Source organism: Podarcis liolepis, assembly GCF_965112155.1.
Source record: "Podarcis liolepis genome assembly, chromosome: 5".
In the NCBI taxonomy this organism is placed as follows: Eukaryota; Metazoa; Chordata; class Lepidosauria; order Squamata; family Lacertidae; genus Podarcis; species Podarcis liolepis.
The window spans coordinates 35403147-35430587 of NC_139556.1; the positions used below are offsets into that span (position 1 = coordinate 35403147).

At 40.2% G+C, this 27441-nt stretch overlaps 1 protein-coding gene across 3 annotated transcripts; it reads right to left on the bottom strand.

Annotated features, from left to right (window-relative positions):
• Window positions 1-1063: 1063 nt before the first annotated feature.
• On the bottom strand, window positions 1064-26288 carry UBE2D1 (ubiquitin conjugating enzyme E2 D1). Of its 3 annotated transcripts, none has more exons than XM_083505202.1 (7): window positions 25995-26288; window positions 9903-9966; window positions 9780-9811; window positions 7612-7689; window positions 6486-6591; window positions 6062-6155; window positions 1064-3888 (listed from the first exon to the last, which is right to left on the bottom strand). In XM_083505202.1, the coding sequence occupies exons 1-7, from the start codon at window positions 26016-26018 to the stop codon at window positions 3843-3845; spliced, it is 444 nt and encodes a 147-aa protein (XP_083361328.1). In that variant the 5' UTR covers window positions 26019-26288; the 3' UTR covers window positions 1064-3842. The 3 variants fall into 3 exon arrangements, with proteins under 3 accessions (XP_083361328.1, XP_083361330.1, XP_083361329.1); XM_083505204.1 differs by having other exon boundaries at window positions 25941-26191; XM_083505203.1 differs by lacking the exon at window positions 9903-9966 and having other exon boundaries at window positions 25995-26218.
• Window positions 26289-27441: the final 1153 nt, after the last annotated feature.

Genomic DNA, 27441 nt, shown 5'->3' on the forward strand with positions numbered 1-27441 from the left:
ACTGGCAAGCAGAACATGAGCACAAGGGCCCACTCTCCCCTCCAGTGGTTTCCTGTGACTGGTATTGATTGAATTGGCCTAACCAGCTTCTAAAGCCCTGCAAGTTGGTGGCCATCACTGCCTCCTTCTGAGGGAGCAAGTACCATTGTTTGACTATGTGGTGTGTGACTAACTACTTTTTAAAAAATCTGTCCTAAATCTTCCAGCATTTCCCTTCATTGGATGTCCATAAGTTCAAGTGTTCTGAGGGAGAGAAAAAATTCTCCATGCCGTGCAGAATTTTATAAGCTTCTATCATGTCACCACTTGCTCTCCTTTACACTAAAATGTCCCAAATGTTGCAACCTTTCTTTGCAGTGGAATCACTCTACCCCTTGATCACTTTGGTTGCCACTTTCTAATTTTTTCCAACTCTACAATATCCTTTTTGAGCTGAGGCGACCAGAACTGGGCACAGTACTCCAAATATGGCTGCACCATAGATTTGCATAACAGCAGTATTAATGCTGCCTACACGTGCACTTTCACATTAAACTAGTAGTATTCTTAAATAGTAGGAAAGGCTTTAATCCCAATTCCACAAGCATGTAACAGGAAGTCTTCATTACTTTAAGATAACTGCATCCAATATATTAAGCTGTTACCGCCTTAGGTGACACGCTCCTGGTTCATAGCTGTCAACTTTTCCTTTTTCTTGCGAAGAATCCTATTCAGAATAAGGGAATTTCCCTTTTTAAAAGGGCAATGTTGACAGCTATGTCCTGGTTTGCGTCTGTGGGAACAAGCTATACCCTTAAGGAAAGAACCATGGGAATACAAGAGAGTTCAACACAGCTATTGAGTCACATCTTACATATTTAGAACCTGGCACTTTCAGTAATGTTTTGTTTTGCCAGCACTCTAGTACATGGCTCCAAAAGAACTCGGAGCCTCCTCTAACAGCTTGGATAGCAAAACCACGCCTACCCTCCACCAGACAACTGTCACTTGCAAGTTTAAAGTGCTACCACTCCTTTTCTCACTCAAAAGGGTGAAGTTAAGAATAAAACTCGACACACTCAGATTTCAAATCAGATCTTTATTTTCATTCAAGCCTCAGCTGACATCTTTAGGCAGAAAAAATACCACATCAGAAGTAGCTAGAAAGTACGCCTTATTTAACAACTAGAATGACTAAAGATTACACTTCAAGAATTTCAGTGATACAGAGATCCTTTGCTTTAGTCATGCCAATAGTGCCAAGTGAGGAATATACAGAGAATGAGATGGCTCAGTTAGTGCCCTCGCTAAGGCATTGTACAGTATAAACTGGTATTTGGTGGAGGGGACTGAAGCACAGACAACATTTATGCCACCATAATGGAAGCACCAGGACTGAGCAAATGTTTGATACAAGGAGCGGGATGGGGAAGGAACCTTCACAATGGATCATTTAAACAGCAAAAGAACATTTACCAGGAAATACAAAAATACTTAAGAGGGAATGCTTAACACCCTCAGAAGCTGTGGTTTAAAGAAAGCCAAGAGAATGGAGTTCTTGTCTTCTTAAAGGCGCTACGATTGGCCTGACAGTATGTAAAATAAGTCTCTGAACTTCAGTTTTAAATGTCACTGAAAAGAGAGACAAGTGTGGGCTCAACACATTTGTTCACAAATAACTCTTATGAAGCAAGAATAAGAGGCTTGCTGATCTGCACCTTTTGCTCAGCCTGAAGACTTTGCATTATGGTAAGTAAATTCCTTTTTGTATGATGCATACTTCAAAGCATAGTAACATCTAAACAGTTTCAAACCAGCCTCCATATAATTTTAGCAAAGCAGAAGATTAAATGTTCTTTCACTTAACAGGCATGCAAATCAAACTACCAAATTACACAAGAGTTTATTGTAAGGGATTAAAGGACTATAAATTATTTAATCCGGGACAAGCCTATCATAAACATCTAAGACAGATAGGGGCAAAAAAGTTTGGGAAATAACTCCATCAGAATATTTTACCAAGGGGTAATTTTTTAGTATTCATGTCAAAATGTGGTGAATAGTTTTGCTTTTCAAGCTATGGCATCCCCTTTTTCAAGTACATTGAAGCAATCATATACTAAATTGAAACACTTATTGGCTATTTGTAGAAATTGTTTTTTTCACAGCAAGCAAAGTCACTTACAGAATGCAATGAATTTTTTTCAGTGCTTATTTCAGAAAGCTTCCATCTTACGATTGTACAGATTGAGGTAAACAACTGAAGCCTAGAGGACCATTACGATAAGTAGAGACTTATTTCCTAGGCTGTCAGAACTATCCAAGAGTTTCAAGATTAAAATGCTGCACAGGTTTTTTTTTATTTTATTTAAGTCCAGTAATACAAAAAATAGTCACTGGGATGCTTGTCACATTTCTACCTATTCCAGTTGTGAGCTTTTTGTTTAATTGTTCCTTGGTGTAGCCAAACACTAGGACTCTATTCCCTTCTCTGAAAGGGGTCAAATGGTGGCAAAACCTCCTAGTCAAGTAAGTTGTGTTTAGTTAGAATTGCTACAGCCACAAAATAAATGCATTCAATAAGCATTTACTACCTCAGAAGCAACATACTTTTTTAAAAATTAAAGCACTCTTATTTGTAAAGTCCCTAAGGCTGTTTTTCTCCTTACATGCAAGGTGAAGTATACATATAATGGTTTAGAGGCATCAGCTTAGTGTGTGGAAGTATAACATCAATATATCGTTATACACGTGAGGGAGAGAAGAAGCATAAGTGACATTTCAACATTAGTTGTTATCAATTTAAGCAAGATTTGGAGATCAGAGAGAAGTTTTTGTAGTGGGTACAAGATCCAAGAACTTAGATCATATACACAACACAATGAATTTGCATGTAAAGTTATGCAACAGCTACCATAATATCAGTTCACAGCAATTTCAAACACACAGGCCAATTCCTCCCAATAGCAATTCACACATTTAACAATAACTTGATCTTTTCAGAGCAAGCACATGTAAAGGATGTGCAAGAGTTAAAGAACAGCCAAGACAAGTAGTAAAAAACACATTTTATTTATATGGAAAAGCTTCAAGTCAATTTTGTTAAAAGGTCAGAGATTATACTGCCCTTATGGGATAAAAAAGTCAGCTGTGAATAGAACAAAATTAGTTACATTTCTTTCTACAGAGTAGTGCAATTAGTTCACATTGCAATAAAATTAAGTATGCAACAGAATCAAAACCAAGTGTTTCTCCATAATCAGTATACTGAGAATTAGAGTGCAAAGTTTGTTTTAAGAAGTTTATCAGTTTATAGAGCATTCCTCTGGGGAGGAATAGTTCACTCATTTAATCGCAGTTGTATTTTTTTTTTCAATACTGTGCAGAAAGTCTAAAGTGAGTTGACTTGCATGGTAAATAAAATATAGTCTATACAGTAAAAAAATACAAATTATACAATGAACTAACAAAGAATGAAATTCAAACACAGACTTACAGGACTGACATCTCAAAGACACACAGAATATCTCTCATGTAACACCTAGTTTTTCAGCAAAAATAATTTGGTTGCTCTACAACTGCATTATGGATCTTGTAGGCTGGAGACAGAGATGTCCACGTATCTTTAAAAAACATAATAAATGTCTTTTGCAAAGCATACAAAAAGGATAAATACTCTCATCACAGTCTTCAGGTTAATTTTCGTAGTTATTTCCTTGTTCCAGAAACACACTTATAATGGGTGAAAATCAAAAAGGGCTTCATGGTACACTGAAACAGTAAACTGTGCTCCATTTACTTCTAATTTTGAAAAAACCCTAGAATTTACAGTACTCTGGTATATATGAAAAAGTCTTCAAAGTTTACATTGCATATTTCTGTGTCCATTCTCTTGCATGTCTGTTGTATCTGTAAAAGAAAATCAAAGTGAAAACACACAAGCTTAGGATTCACAGTGTTGCCAACAAATTTATTCAAGGGGTTATTTAACAATCTTATTCGGTTATATGTTACTTATGTTTGCTTAGAAAACAAAGTATAGATTCAAAACACACTTGGGCAACTTGAGCAGTGATAAGTAGCAAGCACCCATGCTCACACTTGGGGAAAAGAGCAGGTGCTGAGCAGAAAGCAAAACAGTCCACGGAGGATGCAAAGTCTTAATGTTAACACCTAAGAGTAGCAGATGGTTTTGGTGCATTTTAATGGTTCCGCATTTTATAGATACAGTATTTCAAAGTGTGTTGGTTACTGTTATGTCTTATTTATTATTTTCTATTTTGTGTTATAATATTATTATTATTTCATTCTGAAGTCTTAATATAATATCATCATCATCAATCTTTATTACGGTCCAGAGACCCAACAAAACATTACAAATTAATACAGAGTTCATACTACCTCCAGGTTAATCAAGCACTTTGTTTGGAATATAGGGCTCGTTTGTTCTTGCAACCACCGATAAAAACTTTGCCACTGCCAACGTTCTAGCTTTTGTCCGGTCTTCCAGTAGGAACCTGACATAGTGAGCCTCTGACTTTCCCGGGAAAGGCACCAGCAAGGGTAGTATCAGTTCAGCCCTGGCTTGCTCATACTTCGCACAATGTAACGAAATATGATCTATGGAATTGATGTCTTTTAATATAATATAATAATAATAATAATATTATATCATTCTGAAGCCTTTGGAAGGAAGGGTGATTTGGAAATGCAGCCAATAATTAATGATTTTCCAAGGCAAGAGAACCCCATGATGCACACCTATTGCTTCCATTGTATAATATCATGGCTGTCTGCACACAATCAGTGTGTACATTTGCATCCTTCCTGGTTCGTCAGAGCTTAGGATACAAGCCGAATAGAGAGTTTGCTAGCTCAGCTGAAAAGCTGTGTACAGATAAAGTCACGGGCTGAACATGGTGATGTGGGATGTTATCCATTGATAGTGGAATTTAATGGGTATGACTAATTTAGATTTATTAATTTCATTGGGTCTACTCTGAGTTGGATTTAGTTGACTACAAGACATGAATTGTAACTGATGGACAGTAACCTGATAATGGGCAGCATCCCTATGCAAGATACAGACAGGGGTGCACAGAGATTACAACAAGGGATAATTCCGAAGTACAGACTTTGGAGTAGCAATCTGTAACCTTTACAATGCCTTCATATTGCTACACCTCAACATCTTTCCCCCTTTCTCAATCTTACAATTTAAGAGACAGAAGTTTACAAACTGAATTACAACAAATATTATCTAACACGTGGCAGGATTGTTGCCATCATCCTGAATCAAACGTGTAAACGAATTAGCCTAGTTACCTTCATTAGGCTGAGTATGATACTTACAGCCAGTCGAACAAGCACCTACAATAACAACCATCTCAATCTGCTCACAAACTAGGATGCCACACAGGTAAAGACAGTGAACCTCTTAGCTAGTCTAAATTAGCTTAAAGTCTAGCTCAAAGCAAGGGAAGTATGCTGAACCACAGACTAAAGATGATATGACTGAACACAAGGTCAGTTTGATGACACCCCGAAAAGTTCAACGAGGTTCTCTTCCAAACATTTGTAGGGACACAAAGGTGGGTGTCCAGAACTTTGCAAAGCAGTTTGTTATCTAGAAATAGGCTCACACATTAAAGCCAAGCTGGCAGATCAGTGAACTTTAGGATAAGTAATACATCAGAAAAAAGGAAGGAACAAGGCTGACATGGTATACAAGTTAAATAATTCTACAAACGATAACTGCTACTTCAAACTGAGGAATGCAAATTTAAAATTTTCTACTTCTGTCCTTAGTGGCCCAAGTATGCAAGATGTCAAAATGGAACGCTGTAAACATTCTGAAGTAGTACAATTGTTTGTAAGCTTTCTAAAAAATCCATTTTTATGTTAAAAAAACCTTATGGGTGATATCCAACGTGAGTCCTATTCAAGAGTACACCCGCTGAAATCAACACAGCTCCTCTGTTGTGTATCACCCTATCACAGTAGTCAAATCGTAAGTGAGGTGAGGGGCTAAGAATATAAAAACTAACTGATTCAGATTTTTAAAAAATATATCCATACTTACTTTTCCTTGTCTGACTTGTAGATTTGTGCAATATCTGGTACTAAAGGGTCATCTGGATTAGGATCACAAAGTAAAGAGCATATGGACAAAAGAACTATATTAAAAAGAAAAAAGATCAGTTAAAGAGTGTTTATGACATGAATGTGATAGTAAAGGACAAGAGGTAGATGCAAAGTTTTTATCCTTTATAGTAATGCAGATTTTCAAACTTTATTGAATGATATGTCTTCCAAATTAGTAGATGATGTACACGATCACACAGCCAACGCATCTGGGTATAAGATCCTGTGGAAAACTTTGAAGATCAAACACCTCTGTCTAGATAATGCCTTCCTTTAAACTAGATGCATTTTCAGCTATAAATCATAATCAGAAACCAGGATGGTGGCGTTAAATTGGGCATAGTATTTCTCCAAATAGTTACCTTTAGATACAGTCAGAGCAGGTGACCACTGTGACCTCAGGATATCAAGACAAATACTCCCATTACTATTTATGTTTGGATGGTATATTTTTGTTGTGAATGCAATCTGCAACAGAAGAATGGTTACATATTTTTACAGAGTTCTAATCACACACACTGTCCTTTTCTTACTCTTTATTTTATTTCTCCATCTGACATCTCTAAAAGCCGAATACCTTGGCTTGATAACAAGTAGTGATACGTTCTGTTACACAATCTGTTACGAATGCACAAGGAGTATTAACTATAGCTGTTCCCTGGGTAAGATGATATAAAAAGTGCCTTATGGGCTATGTAGAACATGACGATCCAATTCATCTAGCAGCACCTAAATGCAAGCTCCACAGAAAACATACGACCACTTAAGCAGATTTAAGCAGTAATTCCTATTTTAACTTTATATATGCAATTCTAGCAAAGTTAAGACTATCAAAAATTAAGATTAGCAATGGGATAGTGCAAAGATGCATTAAAGCAATTTGCTTATTAAAGGAGTTACAGACCAATAGTTTTAAAAAATGCGTTTGAGGAAAATGGGGTTTGTTGGAAACGTACCAAGGTCAATAATGTCAGAGAAGCTCTGCGCAGAGACCAATAGGTTTATTAAATTTATACATCACTTCCAACTAAAAAAGCCCCGAAGTGATTTACATCCAAATTAAAATAAAATAGTAAAATCACGAGCATGGTTAGAAATGTGTTTTAACAGAACAATAGGCTAGATCGGTATTCCTCAAAAACCAAGTGTGTGCTTTGTACACTTCACAGAATTTCCTACATCATGGTTATTTTACCTTTTACCTTCCATTGTCAATAAGCTGTGTGTGGAAAGAGTTCCTGGAATAAATAACTCATTTTAAGAGTTTCACAAGGCTCTCGGCTAGGCCCTCTTTAATTCTCTCTTGCTTCAATAAGTTATCTATGCTATTCTATACTGATCCTTCCAATGTATTTAGCCTCAAAACAACGAATACATCAAAACAGATGTCAAGCCCTATTCTAAAAAGCGCATGCTACATTTAATTTTCATTTATATTTGCACATTACACTTAATTCTGAAAAGCACATATCACATTTAAAAAATTACCTTTGGTGGTTTGAATGGGTAGTCTGTTGGAAAATGTACTGTGAGAAAAAAGACTCCCCCTTGATATGCACTATCAGGCTGGAAAGCAAGCAAATTAACAGGGTAATGCTTTCATTCTGCACCAGTGTCTCCCTAGTACACTTTGCCCAAGTTCAAAGCCTTAGTCCTCCTCTTCATCAACAGACATAATCTGTGGCCGCCACACTCTATGTTACAAGAACCCACACCATGCAGGGCATGATGCAAAACCTAAAATGTAGTATTAGGTCATCATGGATTTTTTGCAAATTCTGCTAATTTTTTTTTTTTTTAAAGAAAGTGTTTGCAGGCTCAGATCTAGTGTGTATAGAAGCATAACCCAGAAGAGGTTTCAAAGTATATTCTGCAGAAATCCCCCCTACCTGAGAAAAACAAGTTAAAGAAGTTCAAAAGGCAGAGCATTGAACACATAGAAACTGGAGAATACCACAATGTGATGCACCTTTGAGGGGCAGATTTAAAGTATCTTTCCCCACTTCCTTTTGATCAGGGGGATGCAGCTCAAATTACTGAAGAGTGTGTGTGTGTGTGTGTGTGTGTGTGTGTGTGATGAACTCAATGGCCATATCACTTTTAACCATAGAGAAACGAGTGTATCACTTAAAAAAACAACTCCTCAGTATGTTCTTTTTAGGCCACTTCCTTCTCTGCACACCTTAGACCACACACAAATTTCTGACTATATGCATCTTTTTAACTTGAGGTTTTTAAAAGCAAATAGGAATAACAGCCCATTTTATTATGAAGGCACATACCAGAAAGTATATATTAATTAGCAAATTAGGTTTTGAAAACATGCCTATGTAATTCCTATCCAGATATGGCTCTATTTGTTCGTATTTGACCTATCATGATATCAACACTATTTTTGTTGAAGATAATACAATAAAATGCAAGCTTAATCAAAATGAACTGTAACAAAGCTGAAACTTGAAAGAGAAAGGTTATAATGATTAGAAATATACTATACTTCTTGCTACAAAGGAATATAGAAAGGGCAAATTAATTATTTCTATAAGCCATAATTATAAGCCTTGCTATTAAAATATAATATGATACTATGTGATTATGTACCAACTCTATTCTGTATCCTGCTCATTAATTTTTACCCCCCTAATTGTCTTATATGCATTTTGATTGCAAATGGCTCTGTTGTCAATACAAATACGAGTGGGGCTAGAGGATAATCATTTCTAGCTCTGTGTGAAAAACTGAGTATTTTTGAAGCAGTCTCATTTATATAGACTTTTGCTTTCAGATTTCTGTATATAACTTGCACTCATGTCATAGATATTTCTCCAAAACAGGTGGTGTTCAAAAGTTTGAAATAGGAAAGACCTTTCAATTTTATCAAAAGCTTTTCAGTGTTGAGAAATAACAGAGCTGTTTCTTGCTCAGCAATAGAAATAAAATCTATAATATGTGGTTATATGTATTCCATAACTAAAATAACCTTTCATCAGTCTGATTTTATAAATTCATTTTTATGCATAATTTCTGCATGCCTTATGCTTTACTAAAATAACACTTGTCTGAAGGCAGCTGCTGGACTGGGAAAGTAGTACATTTACATAAAACAATGTATGACTTCATAGTATAGGAATGTGAATTAGGGAATTCTGAAATAGTGATGACTCTGCCACAGCTGGATATAAACCTAGTAGTAGATTGATCACAAATAAAAACACGAGTGGTCCTTGAACCCATCTTTGTTAGCTCACTTGTTATTTCACATAGCTCTCCACTACCATTGGTCTCTGCAATCCCATCTGTTGGTCCTATTTATTACAGTCTTTGGACTTATCTCTTATATGAAAAACATGACTCAGGCTTTAAAAGCAAACAGTACCTTGGCTCAGAGTTCTTGAATGGCTTGATTCTCCAGCCCAGCTCTGGAGTTTATTTTTTAATTCCCTATGTTGGCCAACGTGTATAAAGTGTGATAGTGTCTCTCTCGTTGTATATAAAGTACATCTCTGGTTCACAAATAATCAGAGTCTATTTCCTCCTCACATATGATTCTACGATCTAGAAAACATTGACATCTATTGTCTAGAATACAAAAATCCATTAAAGCTTATTACAGAAGAGGAATCAGAAGATAAGTTATGTATAAATTGCATACTTACAGGTCCCATAATTGTTGCTTGCCAATGGAACACTGAAAAACACAAAATATTATTCACCTTATTAAGTGTTTAAGCATAACAAAATAGGCAAAAGTATCTTGCCATCAACTATAAAGATCTTACAGTCATCTCCAACAGGTCCTGCTGAACAGTGTGCAGGTGGGTCACGTTGCAGATCACTTAGCTCCTACAGGAAACATGAAAACATTTGCAATGTTACTTAAACAAACCCAAGATTAATTATCCAAATGTGGATCCTCTTTAGGTTTGATCAAGTGCTCCCACAATTTACAACAAAAAGGAAAGAAAAATTTCAATGAAGACAGAGTTTTCCAAATACAATGACAACCAATTCAGCATTAAGCACTACAATTAAATTAGGCAGCTGATCACCATACTTTACTGCATATAATTTACACTTCATTTCCATTAACATGTTATTCAACAAGAAAGTATGCATTCCACAATATTTTAGTTCTCAAATGGGAAAAATCTGATGTAGGACATTGGTAAGTGGACTTGAAACTCAAGTTGACCACAATATTGTAGCTTGATCTAGTCTGTGGCTTGCCAACAGGAACGCACAATGCATCGTTATTAAAGCATTTTTATTCTGCTATTCAGCCAAAAAGATTCCCAGAATGGCTTGCAATAAATGGTGCCAAATGCGAGACAGAATGATCAGTCCTCTCCTTCCTCCATGTGCTGTTCTGGGGGTTCCTTCTCTGTGTGTAATGTATCATTCCATTCCAAAGCCCAAACAATAACCTCCATTTCTTTTCCACAATATGAATTTCCCCTTTCAAACTTCTGCTTAATTACGATTTACCAAATGAAGCTTGAAACACTGTGGTTCAGCTCTCTCCTCACTAACCATGTCTGTTGAGGTCTAATGTGGGTGCCCTTTTAACTACCATCAGCACCAGGCACCATGATCAATGATGATGGCAGTTGTTGTCTAGCAACATCTGGAGGGCACCACACTGATGAGCCCTGGTCTAGCACAAACATGGGGAACCTCAGGCCCAGAGGCCAAATGCAAACCTCCAGGCACTTATATCTGAGCACACACCCACTCCTCAGGCCACATCTCTCTCTGGCCCTCCATTGCACCCACAGGTACTTTTCCCTGGTTGGAGTATGTCCTTTAACTGCATCTTGCTAGCCTAGATAAAGAAGTTTGGGTGTTTGTGTGTGTGTGTGTGTGTGTGTGTGTGTGTTTGCTTGCTTGCTTGCTTGCTTGCTTGCATGTGTGCACATCTGCAGAAACCTCCAGTTTTTGCTACAAGAGTCAAATTAACTGCTCTGCTGACTTTTGCTTCCACAAGGAATTCAGTGTTTGGATTGAAAGATTCCTCACCCTAACCTAGTTAGGGCCATTGGCAAATGTCTGCCCTCATAGATATTCAAAAGAGCACCAATCAGGTTTTTGTGTTCTCAGTGGAATATAGGGAAGAGGCAGTTTCTTGACTACATTTAGCCTCATCACTTTAGGTTTTTAAGTTCTCAATGTTACTTGCTGATCACTTAGATGGGCAATTTTCAATTAGCTGAATTCTCTGCACATCATTTTTGAAGGTGCTATTCATAGGGATGTTGCAGCTGACTTCAATTCTCCAGAATACTGCTCTGGACATTTTGCTCACCCACTGCAAACGTAAGTTTAATGAGTTACTGGTGGCATGCAAAATATAGTTGGTTTGGATATGTGGTTCACCAACCAGCGGTTGATGAGCAGCAGGAAGGTGAGCAAACATAACACCATGCCATCCAGGGGTTCATCCTTATTGGTACAAAATAGATTTCCAGCTATGCTTGAGGGAAAAATCACAGTTCAGGATTATTCACATGAACATTTCTTCTGGGAATATTCATTTGAGCAGAGCATATAGAAGGCATGGATGGGAGTGGTAACTCAGTATCCTGGAACTGTTTGCATTGGCCTCACTGGCATATGTAGGACTCACATGGGACTCGGCTGAATAACTAATGGTATAATGTGGAACATGCAGGATTTGGAGCAGAGAACCTCATAGGAGTGGGAGCTTTTTGTAGCATTGCTTGCACAGGTATTGAGCACCAGCAGGTAAAAAGAATCTTGCCACCCCTGAATAATTGAGATGTTTCTGGGCTTCAACCAAGTACAGTAAGTTTTTAGAGAAGTGAACAATTTTAGGGATGTTTGGTTTCATCTGAAGCTGGAAACTGTAAAGATGTCTTCCTCTGCCTCGAGTACTGCTGCTTTGTTTAAGAGCTTGCTGGCTTCAATGTTCATGACTCATGGTGCTTGGAAATCTGACACTTGTGGATCCTCTCTCGAACTGGTAATATCTGGCTTTGCACATATAACTTGTTCTCCCCTCTCAGTGAAACCTGAGCCACTTAGATTAAAAAGGGAACTGCACTTCCAAAAGATTTTGCCATTGGTTTATTCGGACAAGTGTATACTTGAATGACCTCACTGTACTGGCATGCAACTCGTTTCTCTGAATAAAATTAGTTGCAAGTAGATAGGTGAGAGCTCTTTTCTGAAGGTCAAGGAAATTATTATGTGAGAGTAGCACACCGGCTACTATATTCAGATAACAGAGCCAATAGTTTTCCCAAGATTGTTTGGAGAAGGGGAAACTGATGTTTTTCTGGCTGTCATTTGGAAAAACAGGATTCTTCAAAATAATTTAAATAAGTTTGAGAGAAGGGCAAATTTTGTCAGGCTTATACATGTCCTGCTCACCTATGGTAATTAAGCATCATTCCCAGGTGACCAAATAGGGAAGCTTTTACAAACTGGGTATGATATAGCCAAAGCTTGAGTACTTTATTTTCTTTTATTCCAATGATAGTCTCTAGTTTAAATCAACAGAAATACTTAACTTTCGTTCACTGTAATTGCTGAATGTGCCTTGTGATAGCAAATGTACTGCCTTTTGAACTGAAGCTGACTAGAAGGGGAGGAAGGGAGAATTAGGGGGTTGGAAAACCTTTAAAATAGTTTAAATAACTATTCACTAATGTTGCTGGCGATGACAGCGCTGTTATCTTTTGTAATTATAGAACTGCCTGAAACTTAGTCTTGATGCTGTTTGTTACAAATTATGCTCATCTTCTAAACTCTAGTCATGACTTTTGGTTCCAAATTTAGCACTGCCTTTCAGGCAAGAAAGGCTTTAACTACTGGCAGTACAGCTCTTTAAATGGGTTCTGTTAATTAAAAAAATAATTCCCAGCTGCTGCCATATTGGGACATAGCAAAGAGGAAACTAGTTTGCATCAAGGTGAGTACAGAGACGATAAATAAAAACTGATGGATCGTATCATTTTCCCTTTAACATTACAAACAGTAAATTTGGAAAAAGGGCTTGTTAAACATTTTTGTTGTGACCCTTTTCAGAAGCTCAGGTACATAAAGCTTGCACCAAGTAACAACAAAACTATTTTTTAGCCTAACAGACAAAAGGTGGTATCCTACTAAGTTCTACTTAAAGTAGGCTCATAGACTTTAGTTGTGCATAAACCATTGATTTCAATGGTCCTCCTCTGAGTAGGATACCACACAGATTGTGGGAAAATGTAATGCTAAACAGCGAAGATGTAAATTTTGACTAATACACTGCTAGGAGAAATTGCTCCTTTTTAGAATTATAGAAAAGTAGTGCTCATTCATAATGGTACACGAACTTGAAAACAAGACTATATACAAAGGCAACTGGCCAATTCTAATTGAAACCTGAATAAGCTCATAATTTTTTTCTGCACTGAGCTTAACAGTTAATATACACTCAGAAGCGCCTTTCAGCCGAGGACTGATTTGTACATCAAAATTAACCATTTATTTTTGAGTAGCTGATGGGCATGAACGATTTGTCATGAGGGAAAGTAATGGATTTTGAGAATCAAAATGCCTATTCAAGGAAATAGCTCCTGTGATGTTTCATGAGCTTAGAGATGCGAGCGGAAAGGAGGCAGCTAGCAGTTAGGAAGAGGCACAGAGTCTGCCATCAGGCTCCCTACAGAAGCAGCTGGTTCCAAGAGGCAAGAGGCTATTGTTCTGGGAGGATAAGGCCTTGTTGAGGCTTTCTACCACCTGCCTGAGTGCCTGCAGCTGCTCAGGGCACCACCAAACCATCACACCTTGCACTGGTGCTGGTGCAGGCTGCCCTAAAGAGGTGATACCAAAGCACTTTCCCCCCTCTTTGGTTTGCATCTTTAGGATATGTTGAGGGCAAGGGTTCACCCTCTTTTAATCGTTTTATAGGTTTTATGTTCTGTATTTGTCTTTTCCTCTGGGGGGGTTGTCATGTTCCCTCCTTAAGGCCAGATGGTACTTCCCCCTTTTCCAGGGAATCATTCATCACTCCCTAAGACCCACCCAATCAGCTCTCTATGGTTAGCTTTAAGAAGCCAAGGCAGGCAAGGCTCAAGGGACAGGCGGTTAGCTGCACTTCTTCAAGCAGCTTGCTCAGATCCTCAGGCTGCAATAATCCAAGCTGATCCAGTACAAATGGAAGAGACAAGGCTCTGGATGCCTTGATTAGACGTGCTCTAACTGTGGCACTCAAAACTATCCAAAAATCTGAGCCACCTTGTCCCTTGATTGTTGTTAGCCACCCTGAGCCCGGCTTCGGCTGGGGAGGGCGAGGTATAAATAAAATTTATTATTATTATTATTATTATTAAGCACCCTGCAAAGTTGCCCCAGGAACCTTTCCAGATTGTAGCCACGGAAGACGGTTTTGTATGATGAGAGCTGTCTTGTGTCACCCATGCTACATCCAGGCAAAGTTGCTGGGAGTTGTCATCAGATTTTGAATGAAGTGCCAACAATATGCAGGTGACGCTCAGCTCTGTCTCTGTGTTCCATCTGAAGTGGGAGAGGTGGTTGATAAGCTGTATATGGGACAATAAACTGAAGTGGAATCCTGAGAAGACCGAAGTGTTGTGTGTCCCAAGTTCTCACGTCCGGGAGGTGGGGAGACAGCCTATTCTGGCCAGGCCTGCACTCCTCCCCTGGAGTGCAGCATCACAAATACTCCTGAATTCAACACTGCCAATGGATGCTCAGGTAGTCTTGATGGCTAGGAGTGCTTTTTTTGAACTCCAACCAGATCGCCAGCCACGGCTCCTTTCGGAGAGGAATGACTTGCTTGCTGTACTCCATGCTCAGGTATCTTCCAGGCTGAACTACTGTAATGCACTCTCTATGTGGCCGTCCTTGAAGAACATTCAGAAACTTCAATTGGCCCAAAATGCAGCAGCCAGATTTAGGTATCACATAAGCCCCGTTTTAAAACAGCTGTGTTGGCTGCCAGTTTGTTTTGGGCCAAATTCAAGGTGCTCACATTATTGTTTAAAGCCCTAAATTTAGGCCCCAAATGGAGGAAAGACCATGTCCTTCCCTTAAGACACTCTCTGGTGTTAAGATCAGCAGAAGAAGGCCTCTTCGTAGTTCAAGCCCCCTCAGAAGCATTGTCTAGGACTAGATCATATGCCTCCCTCTCCACTGAGGTGCATCTGACAACTCCAGTATAAAGATTTCTGCAAATGCTGAAGACACACCTCTTTCCCCTGGCCTTTGACTCCTCAGATGTATATTGTTGGAACCCACCCTATTTTTGTGACTGTAAGTTGTTTAAATTGTTGAAACCTGTCTTGGCACCTAAGCACAACTAACTCTGGATTCAACCTCATAATCAAACCAATGAAGTGAGATCAGCACTGATAAAGTATCCTGGAACTTAACAAGACAAACTCTACATTCCATTCTATTGGTCGTATGATCTGTTTATGCCAACTAACCAATGGGTTTTCTAAACTGGATATTCAGTTTTTCCAAGGTTTCAGGTGCTCTTGCAAAATGGTCACCAGGGGATTCACTGGGAAATTGTGGCCTAACGCTGCAAAGTGGTACTTGTTTATTTTTCTTTATCATGACTCCTGTTTCAATTATGCTTTCAAAGCCATTGAGTGGTTCACAATGAAGAAATAAGCCACATTGAAAAGATGTTCTCTGCTTAACGAATCACCAGGTAATTTTGTTATATACTGTCATAGAAGAGCACTGGCGGGATCTTCTTATGCTTTCACAGACGGAGGATGAGTTTGTCTAGTTTCATAATGCTTGAGAGTCTGTTTTTTAAAAAGGATGACACAGCAGCTGATTTAGATGACTTATCATGAGTAGGATCATTCTTGCAAAAATATGAGTGTGTTCTGGTCCTTGCCTGCTTCTAACCACTCACAATATGAAAAACAGTATTTAAAAAATGGTCTAGGTCTATACCTATCACTTCTTTGCTCCCTTGTCCATACTACAGCTGTCTTCTTGACCCACATTTGAATCCAAACTGGGTGCTTTCTTTGGAGGAAATGGTGTAACACTTTTAGCTGAATTCTCATCACCAAGGGCTTCAGTTTCTATCTCCCCATGCACACACTTTTGATAAAAATGACAGCAGTGGTGTTTGTTTTGTCACCATGTTAGTGCTGCTACTTGTGCCTGGGTTAGCTATAATTCCTGCTCAGAATCCTCTTATCTGACACTGGAGTCGGTCTGTCTGACACAAGCAAGGAGCCCTCTCTGCAGTGCCCTGAAAACAAGTAATGGCTATTTTGCTCCTACAAGCTGAAGTAATTGACATCACCTTGGATGGCTTTAAAAGAGAATTAGACAAATTCATGGAGGATGAGGCTATCAATCTCCATGTTGTACAGAATGCCTCTGAATGCCAGTTGTTGGGAATCACAAGCAGGGAGAGTGATCCTGCACTTAGGTGCTGCTTAGGGGCTTCCCATAGGCATCTGACTGGCAACCATGAGAAAAGGATAATAGACTAGATGGGCCTTTGGCCGTATCCAGCTGGGGTCTTCTTATGTCATCATCTGTGTTATCTGCAACCCTCAAAACCTATGCCAAAGTTTTGTGCTGGTTTTGTGTCATAAGGATGGGATTTTGTGTTACAAATGACATACCCAGTGGTGGGTCCTAAGAAAGAAAATCAGGACTATTTCACACCTAAGAATCAAATGAATTTCACTATAATAAGTGACTTCCAGCATGAATAATTATTTGCAAATATACTTTCCAGAAATATTTCAGGGATTCAAATATTCCCCCATAATCCTGATAAGAATAGCTAGAATGAAATTTTTAAAGAAGTATTTCTGAGTAAAATTTGAGCTAGGAGCAAATTAATTCCTTTCTTCTTTCCAGCAGAAAGGAAATAACTCCTTATGGCCAAAGCATCTTCTCTGCTGTAGCATTTTCAACAAGAGAATTTGTAATAGAAATGTGGATGTGTACTGCCCACCGAGTCCTAGACAGTGGTTCTGCAGATGAGCTGTGTGAATGATTCACTGAGTTGCCAACCACAAATAGAGCCTGCAGAGTTTAAAATTAGCACCCTAATAACCTCTCCAAAGTTCCCAGAGGTTTACTGAACAACTTGGCACTTCAATACAGTTGAGAAAACACAACAGCGCTTTTTCAATTTACACCACAAAAATACTTCCAGTGTACCCGAGGTAGGGAGATGGGACTGAGAACATATATGGTACTGCCGGGCTGCAAATTGTTAAGACAGATTCTGCTTCAATAATGTTATAGTTCCTTCCTTTTAAACAATTTTCCTTGCCACTCCCCCAAACCTCCAATGTAGATTCAACACATCAAATTCCCAGCCACTGGACACTCGTGAACAAACTACACCTTCCTCTCTGACCAGATACAGACCTATGGAAAATATTAGTCAAAGCAAAGTGCTTTGACTACTTGAGGGATGTTATAGAAAAGCTTAATGTTGTTATTAATCGGCATGAACAATTCATCCATGTGTAAGAATGATGCATGGAATCCATGGGATGTACCCTTTTCACACACTTTCCCAGTGTATTTTGGTGTATTTAATGTGTAGCTTATATTTTAACAACAGCCACAAGCAGGGGGGAAGCAGGACTGGGGCATGCAGAGACAGGGTTCAATGCTCCCCTCTGACATGCCCCTTAAGCTGCTATTAACTTTAGGAGGAAAGCTACCATTGGTGGCAGTGGAAAGCATTACTTCCATGGCTAACAGGATCTTGGGCAGGCAAGAGATTTTTCAATCAAATCACAGTAATCCCTGCAGTTCTGATTGTGATTGGGGCCCCTAGGGATGTTGTCATAGGAAAACACATACTTGTTCAATGTACTCATGTATTTAACATCAAATCATCTCTGGCCCTCAAGACTCTGCAATAGCGACATCAGTAATAGTTTATTTAACTGGGCAAGCAGTAGGCTTCCATGAAGATCTGCATTCTAAAATCAATTAAGCTAGCTGGTCTAAATCCAAGAACCTGGTTTCATACACTCTTTACCTATGTTACACAGGAAGGAGAAACCAGTCTAGAATACAACTGCCAGAAGCACGTTAAGTTAGAGGGCATTAGCCTTGCTAGGCCTCCCAATCTGGATGTCATATGGCATCCGGCATGGGCAAGGTAAAAGCCACAGCTGGAAAGCACCAACTGAGAGTTTAAAAGTGCGCTCTTGATTGTTCCTTTGTAAGCTTGACTTCCATTGGGCATTGTTTAAATTTGGTGCCAAACGCAAGCTGTGCTGCTTTCGGTCTGCATTGGTTCCACGCAGGAGCTTCCAATTTATAGTCACAACAAGTCCCATCATTCCTGACTCGTGGCCATGCTTGCAGAGGCTGATGGGAGTTGGGAGTCCAACCTCTGTAGGCCATCATGCTGATTACAATGCCCTGCTCTATCTAGTGCATTCATTTGCTGACAAGTCTACTTCATTTCCTCATCAAGTCAAGTCACCAGCTGCCAGTTGCACAGGGTCCTTTCAAATTATCAGCACACCTTCTCTCACATATTAGCTCACTCTTCTAAATAATGACTTTCCTGAATACACCATATATCACTAGGTGGATCAAATTAGTATTAAAGCTGTGCTTTTATGACAGAAAACCTATTTCTGGAAAAGGACCTCATACAGGGCTATCTGAGATAGAAACCTATAATACAATTTTTGAAAGTATTCTGACAATACTCATTAAACATAAAAAACTTACTATAATGCAATCTCACACAAAACACAATATGAAAGATTAACGTTCAGCATAACTTTGCAGCTTTACCTCTCAGCAGGCACTTCACGTTAAGACGTGTACATTAGTAGAAATATTAATCTCAGCAGGGACTTGAGCTCCATGTACTCTATAATGCCCCCAGCTATTTTTAAAATACAGAACTCCTCCAAGATTAATTGTTTTTATAACTCTGAGATGGAACATGTTGAGCAGAGTTGCATGTACATTTTCAGTAGCAAGTGCCAGAGGGCAGCTGCTAATCTGCAGGTCTGGTGAATAACCATAATATGCATTGTGTTGTTTTTTTTAATGAAGCAGATGCCAAACCGCACTTGTTAGTCATGTTCAGCCGTTTTACATATTACTCAAAATCGTTCACTTCCAGCATTTTTTTTTTACCATGTTTTGAAAAACTTCTCGATATTTGAACTTTTTGAGTTGTCCTTTCTTACCCTCTGATTATGAGATCCTTTAGTATTTTAGCATTATGTTTTTCAGTTTAGTCTCCATGACTAGGAGCTGTTTATTTGGCAGTTTTGTTACACCAGAACTCTACAAATGTTTCCCCATAGAACGTAAAAACAAATTGTGAATGGACATCTCTTTAACAGTGAGACCTTCGAGGAGCCACAGTTATACTTTAAAATTGTATGTCACTGTTCCTCCAAGGAACCCAGGAGAGTATATAAATAGTTATCTAATTTTACCCTCACCACTACCTTGTTAGACCAAGACACAGTGGCTTGCCTAAGGCTGCTTAGTGAACAGCTGAGCAAAGATTTGAACCTGGCTCTCCTCAGTCCAAATCCAATACACTGTCCATGACATCTCAACTGGCTACATCTCCCTGCTACATCTCTTCCCTTCTTAAAAATATTTACAACCAACACTGGTGTAAGTCATTATTTAACTTGGTTCCCGTAATTTCACAAGATGGAATTTGGAACTATTAGATTCTGTGCTTGTTAAACACTTCAATCCAGACTTAACATGAATCTATACATTTTTTCCAACCACCTTGTTTTTAAAAGCCATGTGCTTTATTTAGAAACCCAAGTATTATTCTGACTTGATGCAATCATTCAAAGTCATTTTGTTTGGCTATATACTTCACACAACTTACATGTTTGCTTATCGTACGCTGCCCTTGCAAATGTGGCCCATACCTTGATAACCACGGTGCTCAGTTTCTCTTAAACCTCTTGTTAAAAAGGAACTTTCTGCATGTACAATTTGATGGTAAGGCCAACTGGCTTGGCCAATGCCTTTCTGACAGTGCAACCTAAAACATGGTTCTGGTATCCTCTGCAGTGCAGAAGAGGTTCTATACCTTTCACCTTGGCATTCCTCATCAGATAGGGAAAGGCTTCATGGAAGATAGAAAGCACTGGTAATGACAAATGTATTTCTATTAAACTTACCGCAAATTCCTTATGATGGCTGCCTTTAAGGCAGCAGATAGAGAACATAAGCCTGCTTTGTTGGTTATCAAGCAGATATTCCAACCCCTCCTGAACCCTTATCCTTATGGCTGTGCTGAGACACATCCCACTTTCAGAAATCCTACCACTTCATTTTAAGTTGACAGGCACCTTAACGTGGAACGTACCTTCAGATATAAATCATTCCCCACATGCTTTTAGGGATTCACTGTCAAATTACTCTTTGGTATAGCTCCCCTTCCCATCCCTTGTAAAAGTGTGTTTTAATTTGTTATTAGTTTATGTGGGCGCAGAGGGTACCGAGTGTATTTTGCTTTGCAAAGCTTCTCAAGCACCAGCTGACAGCTGGGTGGAGGGTGAAGTGCGCTAATTATTATATTACTTCCAGCTCTAGAACATAACCATAGTTAAGCATTGGAGGCTGAACACAAGCCGCATTTGCCATTTATGATAGCAGCATGTCAGCCTTACTGCAAGTGTTAAAGCATAACGTCATCTACAATTAGTAGGGATCCTTGTGTTGCCTTGTAAGACTCTGTCCCGGAAAGTGTAAAATTCCGTAACCCTGAAGGGCAGCTGCATCGACAATAGCTCTCCAAATGTCTCCCCCCCCCCAATTTTACAACCTTTGTCTAAATCACTGCTCTTTTACAGCCAGATTTACTGCATTCCTCAGTAGTATTTTATCACTTGGGAGTCTGGCTTGCAGTCACTTGCCCTGCCTGTTTAGGAGGGTTTTGGGGGGTGAGAAAAGAATGGAAGTCAAGATGACTCTTAGCAACAGTGTTTTCAGAGTAGGTTCTTCTGTTACCTGGAGCCAGTGAATCACTGAGCCTTCCCCTCTACTGCTTAGGTAAATGTCTGGTCCTGGTCCACAGGTGAGAAGCTTACCCTGCAACAACCTGCCCATGCCATAGTCAGTCCTTCTGAAAGTGGGCCAGACCTCGAAAAAGAAGATCTGCAACATGGGACTTCTCACCTTACACCATGGTGAATAAAGGAGAAGTGCTGCAGCAGCTCCCTCACCACTGGGGATGCTGGCTGATGAGAGGCAGAAAGGGGCCCATTTTTGGTCCTGATGATGTCATCCACTATCTATTCCAGTCATCTCCCTCCCTGCTTTAGCAGGATACTTATTTATTTAACATTGCTGACATGGCAGTAGCTGCCATGGTCTTACAAGCAACAGAGTGAACAGAAATGATTTGCCCCGTCATTTGTCATTCAAGCTGCAGACTGTGCAAGATTTTTATATTATCCATCTTGTTTATTTCAGCACTAAAGAAGCTAGCCGGTGGTTCCTTTGCTGTACTGTACTGAAGAACACCATTCAGAATATGCTTGTTCTTCACAGACCATCACATTTTCTTACCTTCTAGCTATGTCATGGGGAGATAACTGAAAAGCTTTCAAAGTGAAACTTAACTACTATATTTCTGGTCACACAATGCAGTGAAGTTCTGCATGCAATTGGGGGGCAAGCAAGGCACACAATGGTAGTTTTGCTGAAGCTTCCTCTTCAGGTACCTGCACTACTCAAAAAGCAACCTTCTCTTAAGCTACAACTGTATTCATTATTATTTTGACTATGCTATTAGCACACACGGTGCCTTAGAGAGCAACGTAGGCAAAAACTGATAGGCACCCACCCCAAAGAAGAATACAACTAGAAAAACAGAGGGACAAGAGGATGAGCAGGAATAGATGCTTACCAAAGAATGTGGGTGATGCATATTCAAAACGGAAATTGAACTTTAAATATATATTAATTTAAAAGAGTTGCCTCTTCAGCAGAGAGGCCATTTCAAAGAAAGCTTCCAAAATCTTACTCTATTCTGGTATTTTCAAGGACAACTAAAGAAGCACAAGGAACTACTCACACTTCCCAGACCACAGTTTAAGAACTAATACATTAACCAAACCCTGTAATCTAGCTTAATAGCGTAAAAGGCATAGGGCCAACAGCGAAGCAGCTTAAAAGATGCAACTTTTAATACAAATCCATTTAAATACATGCTTGTAAGATTCCTACTCTACTTTTCCACTATGAAAAGGCCTCAGGGCTATTTACAACCAGCATTACAATAAAAGCATGTCAAATATCAAAATGCAGCATACTATTTTACAAAACCCTTTATATTATAGTAAAAAAATAGTGCTTTTAATTAAAGGCTTGGGTAGCTAAGATAGTCTTGCAGCACAGTCCTATGCATAGTACTCAGAAGTAAGTCCCAATTAGACTTACCCTGAGGTTGTGTAAAAAATGACAGCCATAGCCTATCACTGAAATTATAATGGAGAGTTCCAGCCACATATAGTTTGCTTCTTGTCACTGACCGGGTAGTAGGATTGAAGTCTGACTGATCAAGTGTCATCAGTTATTGGTCAAATACAAATCTATCAGAAGTGTAACAAGAGAAAGTATTTTACAATGACAAAGACTTCTGTCTCAGGTCCTAAAGTTCAGCTGACCAAGATAGGAAAAGTGCTGAGAATACAACAGAAGAGAATACTACAGACCAATCATGAATAATCTTATGATACTGACTAAAACTATCCAGGCTCATTCCAGAATACAGGGAAGCAAAGGGTAGTGTTTGCCTCCCTCGTCATGAACATTTCAAATCCAGCATAGGGTGAAAATACTATTCCTTTGTTGATCAGATGCCTTGGAATAAGAGCTGCTCCATCTGTGCTAGACACACATGATGGATGCCCCTCAATCCAGTGTTGGTTGGTATTTACCTTGGCTAATCTCTTAAGGGAGAGTCTGAAAGGCAATGAGACTAGTAGACACAGCACCCCTCAAGTACCCCAGGTAGTTCTGCTCATCCCTTGTTAAAATGTGCAACTGAATTAAAAATACCTATTTCACTCTCTATGCCAGTGGTTCAAAACTTTTCTCCCATGGACTACTTGAAAATTGCTAAAGGTCTTGGTGGACCACTTAATTTTTTTCCTGCCTATCATAGCAATTGTAGTGCATTGTGTTAGATATTGTTGTGCAAGTTTAAATTGTATTTTTACAGACATGCTGCAGACCACCTGAATGAAGCTCGTCTGCAGACCACAGTTTGGGAACTCCTGCTCTATGCATTAAGAACATCTGCAAGGGAATATTTCCTATACCCAAAGTGCCTTTGAAGCGAGTCCTGATTTCAGTGGGGCTTACTTCCAAGTAAATGTAGTTAGGATTGCAGCCTTGGCACATTTGTAAAATGCCCTAAGCAGTAAGCTGCTCCCAGAACAACAAAGTAAAGCTGAAGAGTTGTAAGAACAGCCCTGCTGGATCAAGCCAAGCCCTATCCTGTTTCTCACAGTGGCCAGCTAGAAGCCTGTAGGATGCCCACAAACAGGGCAAAAGGCCTCTCGCACTGTTGTTCCCCAGCAACTCTTATCCAGAGGCCTATTACATCTGATCCTAGAAACAGCATATAGCCTTCATAACTAGGTGCCATTGATAGCCATACATTTGTCTCTAATCTCTTTTGACAGCTATCTAAGTTGGTGGTCATCAGCACATCTTATGGCAGTGAATTCCATAAATTAGCTATGCAATGTATGACAAAGTACTTTTTCCTGTCCTAGATCTCCTGTCAAAGAGAATCTCCCAAAAGTCAACTGACTGCGTCTGTTGCAATGAGACATCACCTTGGGTAGACAATGAGTCAGAGATGTCAATTCTTCTTGGAGGTTGAACATAATTTCAGAAATGGTGTTAAGTAGCTCCCCCTTATCTACATTCACAAAGAAACTGTGTTAAGTGACACCAATTGCTGATAGCTGTAACATCTATAGAGCTTGCCTCCTTTTTGGCAAACCTTCAATTTCTCAGTCCTTCACCTTCCCTAGCTTTTCACTATTAACATTCACTTGACGAGGACAACATTTGAATATCCCTTTCTTTTTTTAGACTATTAGCAAGTACTGAAGCATATCATTCATGTGGAAAACAAGTTAGAAACAAGAAATCCTCCCTCCATAAACGGCAATAGCAGCAATGGGAAATCAGCCCACAGGTAGAACACAGGGACATTTCAAAGCAAATGGACCACAGAATGCTCTTTCAGTGAGGCAGGTTCTAGACCCCTAATATTTGGGGGCAGAGATGGAGCAACCTGTGGCCCTCCGGATTATCTTAGACTCCCAACTCTCATCAGTCCCAGCCAGTATGGCCAATGGTCAGGATGATGGGAACTGTCATCTGTCCCCATCCATTTTAGGGGAATACACAAAGTTACACCCTGTTATCCCAAGCCACAAGTCTCTCTCTGCCCTCATTACATCAACCAGAAAGCATTGCCAGCACGGTATCCATGTACACGCCCAACTGCTACTAAGGATTAGTGTTTCAACAAACCTACAAGCTAAATGGTAGAGCAGGAGCCCACCCACTTAACACATTTTTAATTAATGTGTGGATTGTGTCATTATATGGTCTACGCACTAGGTGGCACTGAACTTAGTTATGTTTGGGGAAAATCTGGAGCTTCTTGTTTTGGAGACAAATGAGTTCTTATCTAGTTTCCTCTCTGGTGTGAGTCCTCCAAACCTTCCAGGACAATTGGCTTGAATGTGAACTAGTTAGGTTTAAATATCATACTGTTCTAGCTGCATACTAACTACTGCATTAATACTTATTCCTGCTTTGTAATGGAAGAAGTCCAGAACATGGCTGTAAGAACTCACACTGAACTCCCCTTGCCAGCATTGGCCCAATTTCCCAAATGCTGACCATGGTGTGGGGAGAAGCTGCAGAATGAATTTCTCACACTATCCCAGCCACACACACAAAAATCTATCCCATGCCTGTGGAGCAACATAATGACATCTCAGTATGCATTTCCCAAAGCATTCTTTTGCACCCATTTCCACACTTGGCAGACTGGAATAAGGCAATTCACTAAGACCTTACTTCTTGTTCCTGGGCTACATTACTTCAGATTGCTGGTGGGTCAGGAGCCTCTGTATGTGCAAATGCTCTCCTGGGGATTTATTATTATTTGTTGAATTTATATCTCACCTTTCCACTAACTGGTGGCACAAGGCGGCTGATTATGACTATAGCATAAACGCAAATGCAAAGAGCAATCCTGTATGCTAAACCATTTCGATGGCCTAACTAGATACGATAACCCTTGTCTTCCTGTTCTGATGTGATGCGTGCGTGTTGTGTGCGGAGGGTGGGTAATAAAATAAGCACACGCTGTACCCCTCCCATCCAAAGTGGTACAGTCTAGGGGAAAAAAGCTGCTATACCATTCATTGTATTGGTACAAACGCGAATATATAAGGCTTGCCTATTGGGGGGGGGGCGGCCTGTCAGCTTAACGAAGGATTTTTCAGTGGCCCCCAAGCGCTTGCTAAACCATTGCAGAAACAAGACGGGGCCCTTACGGCTTCCCGGAAGGTGTCCGTGAAAATATACATGCCATCTTCTATATATAAAAAAGGGGGGCGGAGGGTGGTCTCAACCGAGCCCCCCCCCCGCCCTTAAGCCCCTCCATATAGGCCCACATCCCCCCCCTCAGCCATCACTCCTCCGGCCCCTCGCGAGACCTGCGCATCCCCTCAGCCCCAAAGCGCGCTCCTCGCCTGTCTATTACTAACCCCCCGAGGCCCGGGCGGCTCGAAGCTCACCCAGTTCCCAACGGACAGCGAGCAGCCCAGCCCGGCCCACTCGGGTGCTCTCACCTTCTGTATCCGTTTCAGCGCCATGGGGAGCCGGGGATGCGGGCGGGCCGGTCTGGGGAAGCTGCGAGAGGGGGGAAGAGAGAGGAGGAGGCGGCGACGGCGTTGGCTGCTCCAGGAGGGGGCCGGGCTCTCACGGGGCGTGTTAAGGCCGAGGCCGAGGTGCCTCTCCGCTCCCAATCGAAGGGTCTTTTGTTTCCGCTTCTACTAATAGACTTCCACGCCCCGCCCACCGCCTCCTGACGCCCCCGCGCTGCATTCTGGGGCGTGTAGTTCCAGTGGCGCCCCGGCGGCTGCTGCGACCCCCGCGGGTCTGCTCCGGGGAGGTGGGTGATGACGGCAGGACCCGGAATTGGTCGGGAGCAGCCCCCCACGCGGCAAAATACTGGGTTGGGGATGGGGGGGAGGATGACATTAAAGGTTAAGAGCATTAGGGCTGACTTGCTGCTACATGGCACCATAGGCATCCCTCGTCCGCAAAATATGATTTGAAGCTCCATAAGTAATTATTGCATATATTCCGAGAAGAGGTAGGTCAGCAGGGAAACACGGTGGAAGCCATTAGATGGGGCCTGATTTTTGTTGTGCTTCATGAGAGAAACCAGCAACTGGAAAAGAGCAAGGCACAATTCTTTTGGTCTAAAAAGACAGAGGCCTCAGAGACAGAGAGCTGTGTGATACTTTTATTTAAAAGTTGATGTTGGCTTAGAATATAGTTTGTTTGACGCTGTGTAAGTAACTCAGTTGTCTTGAAGCAAGCAGTACAGTGAGTGGAAATGCACCTATGGGTTCTAAAATTGCACCCTTGAATATCTGAAAGCAATATTTACTTATTTTTCCTGCTAGACTTTCTGTACCTTTAAATAGCTGCCTAATAATCAACAGTATTGCATGGCAGACAGACAATCAACATCTCCATTAAGCAGCCTTTCCCATCCTGGTACTATCCAGACGTTTTGGACTTGATAACTCATCAGCACCAGCCAGCATAGCTTGTTGGTGAGGGATGATGGGAGTAGTAATCCAAAAATCTGGAAGACACAAGGCTGAGGAAGTCTGCTATGGAATTTCTGTGTGCCATGTATCTGTAAAGCAGAATGTTTTACAAGAAAGACGTAACAGGGCTACTTGGAACAATTGTCTTTTGTGAAGACAAAATAATATGAGATTTCATTCTGAATATATGCAAATTGCCATTAGTTCACCACAACAGTGAAACCATAGATACCACTATCCGGCACGCTACACAACTGGTATTGGAAGACTGCATAGGCTATTCTACTGATTTTCTTTATTTTTCTTTTTGCTGCATGTGTGTGAAAGTTGGGGTTGTTCAGCCCATCCTCACCAGTTACATAATAGTAGATCTACTTTTCCATATAAGCTGGGTATACTAACAACTAAGTATTTTTTAGGATTGCAGCCCAATATTCTATGCATGTGTATGTGG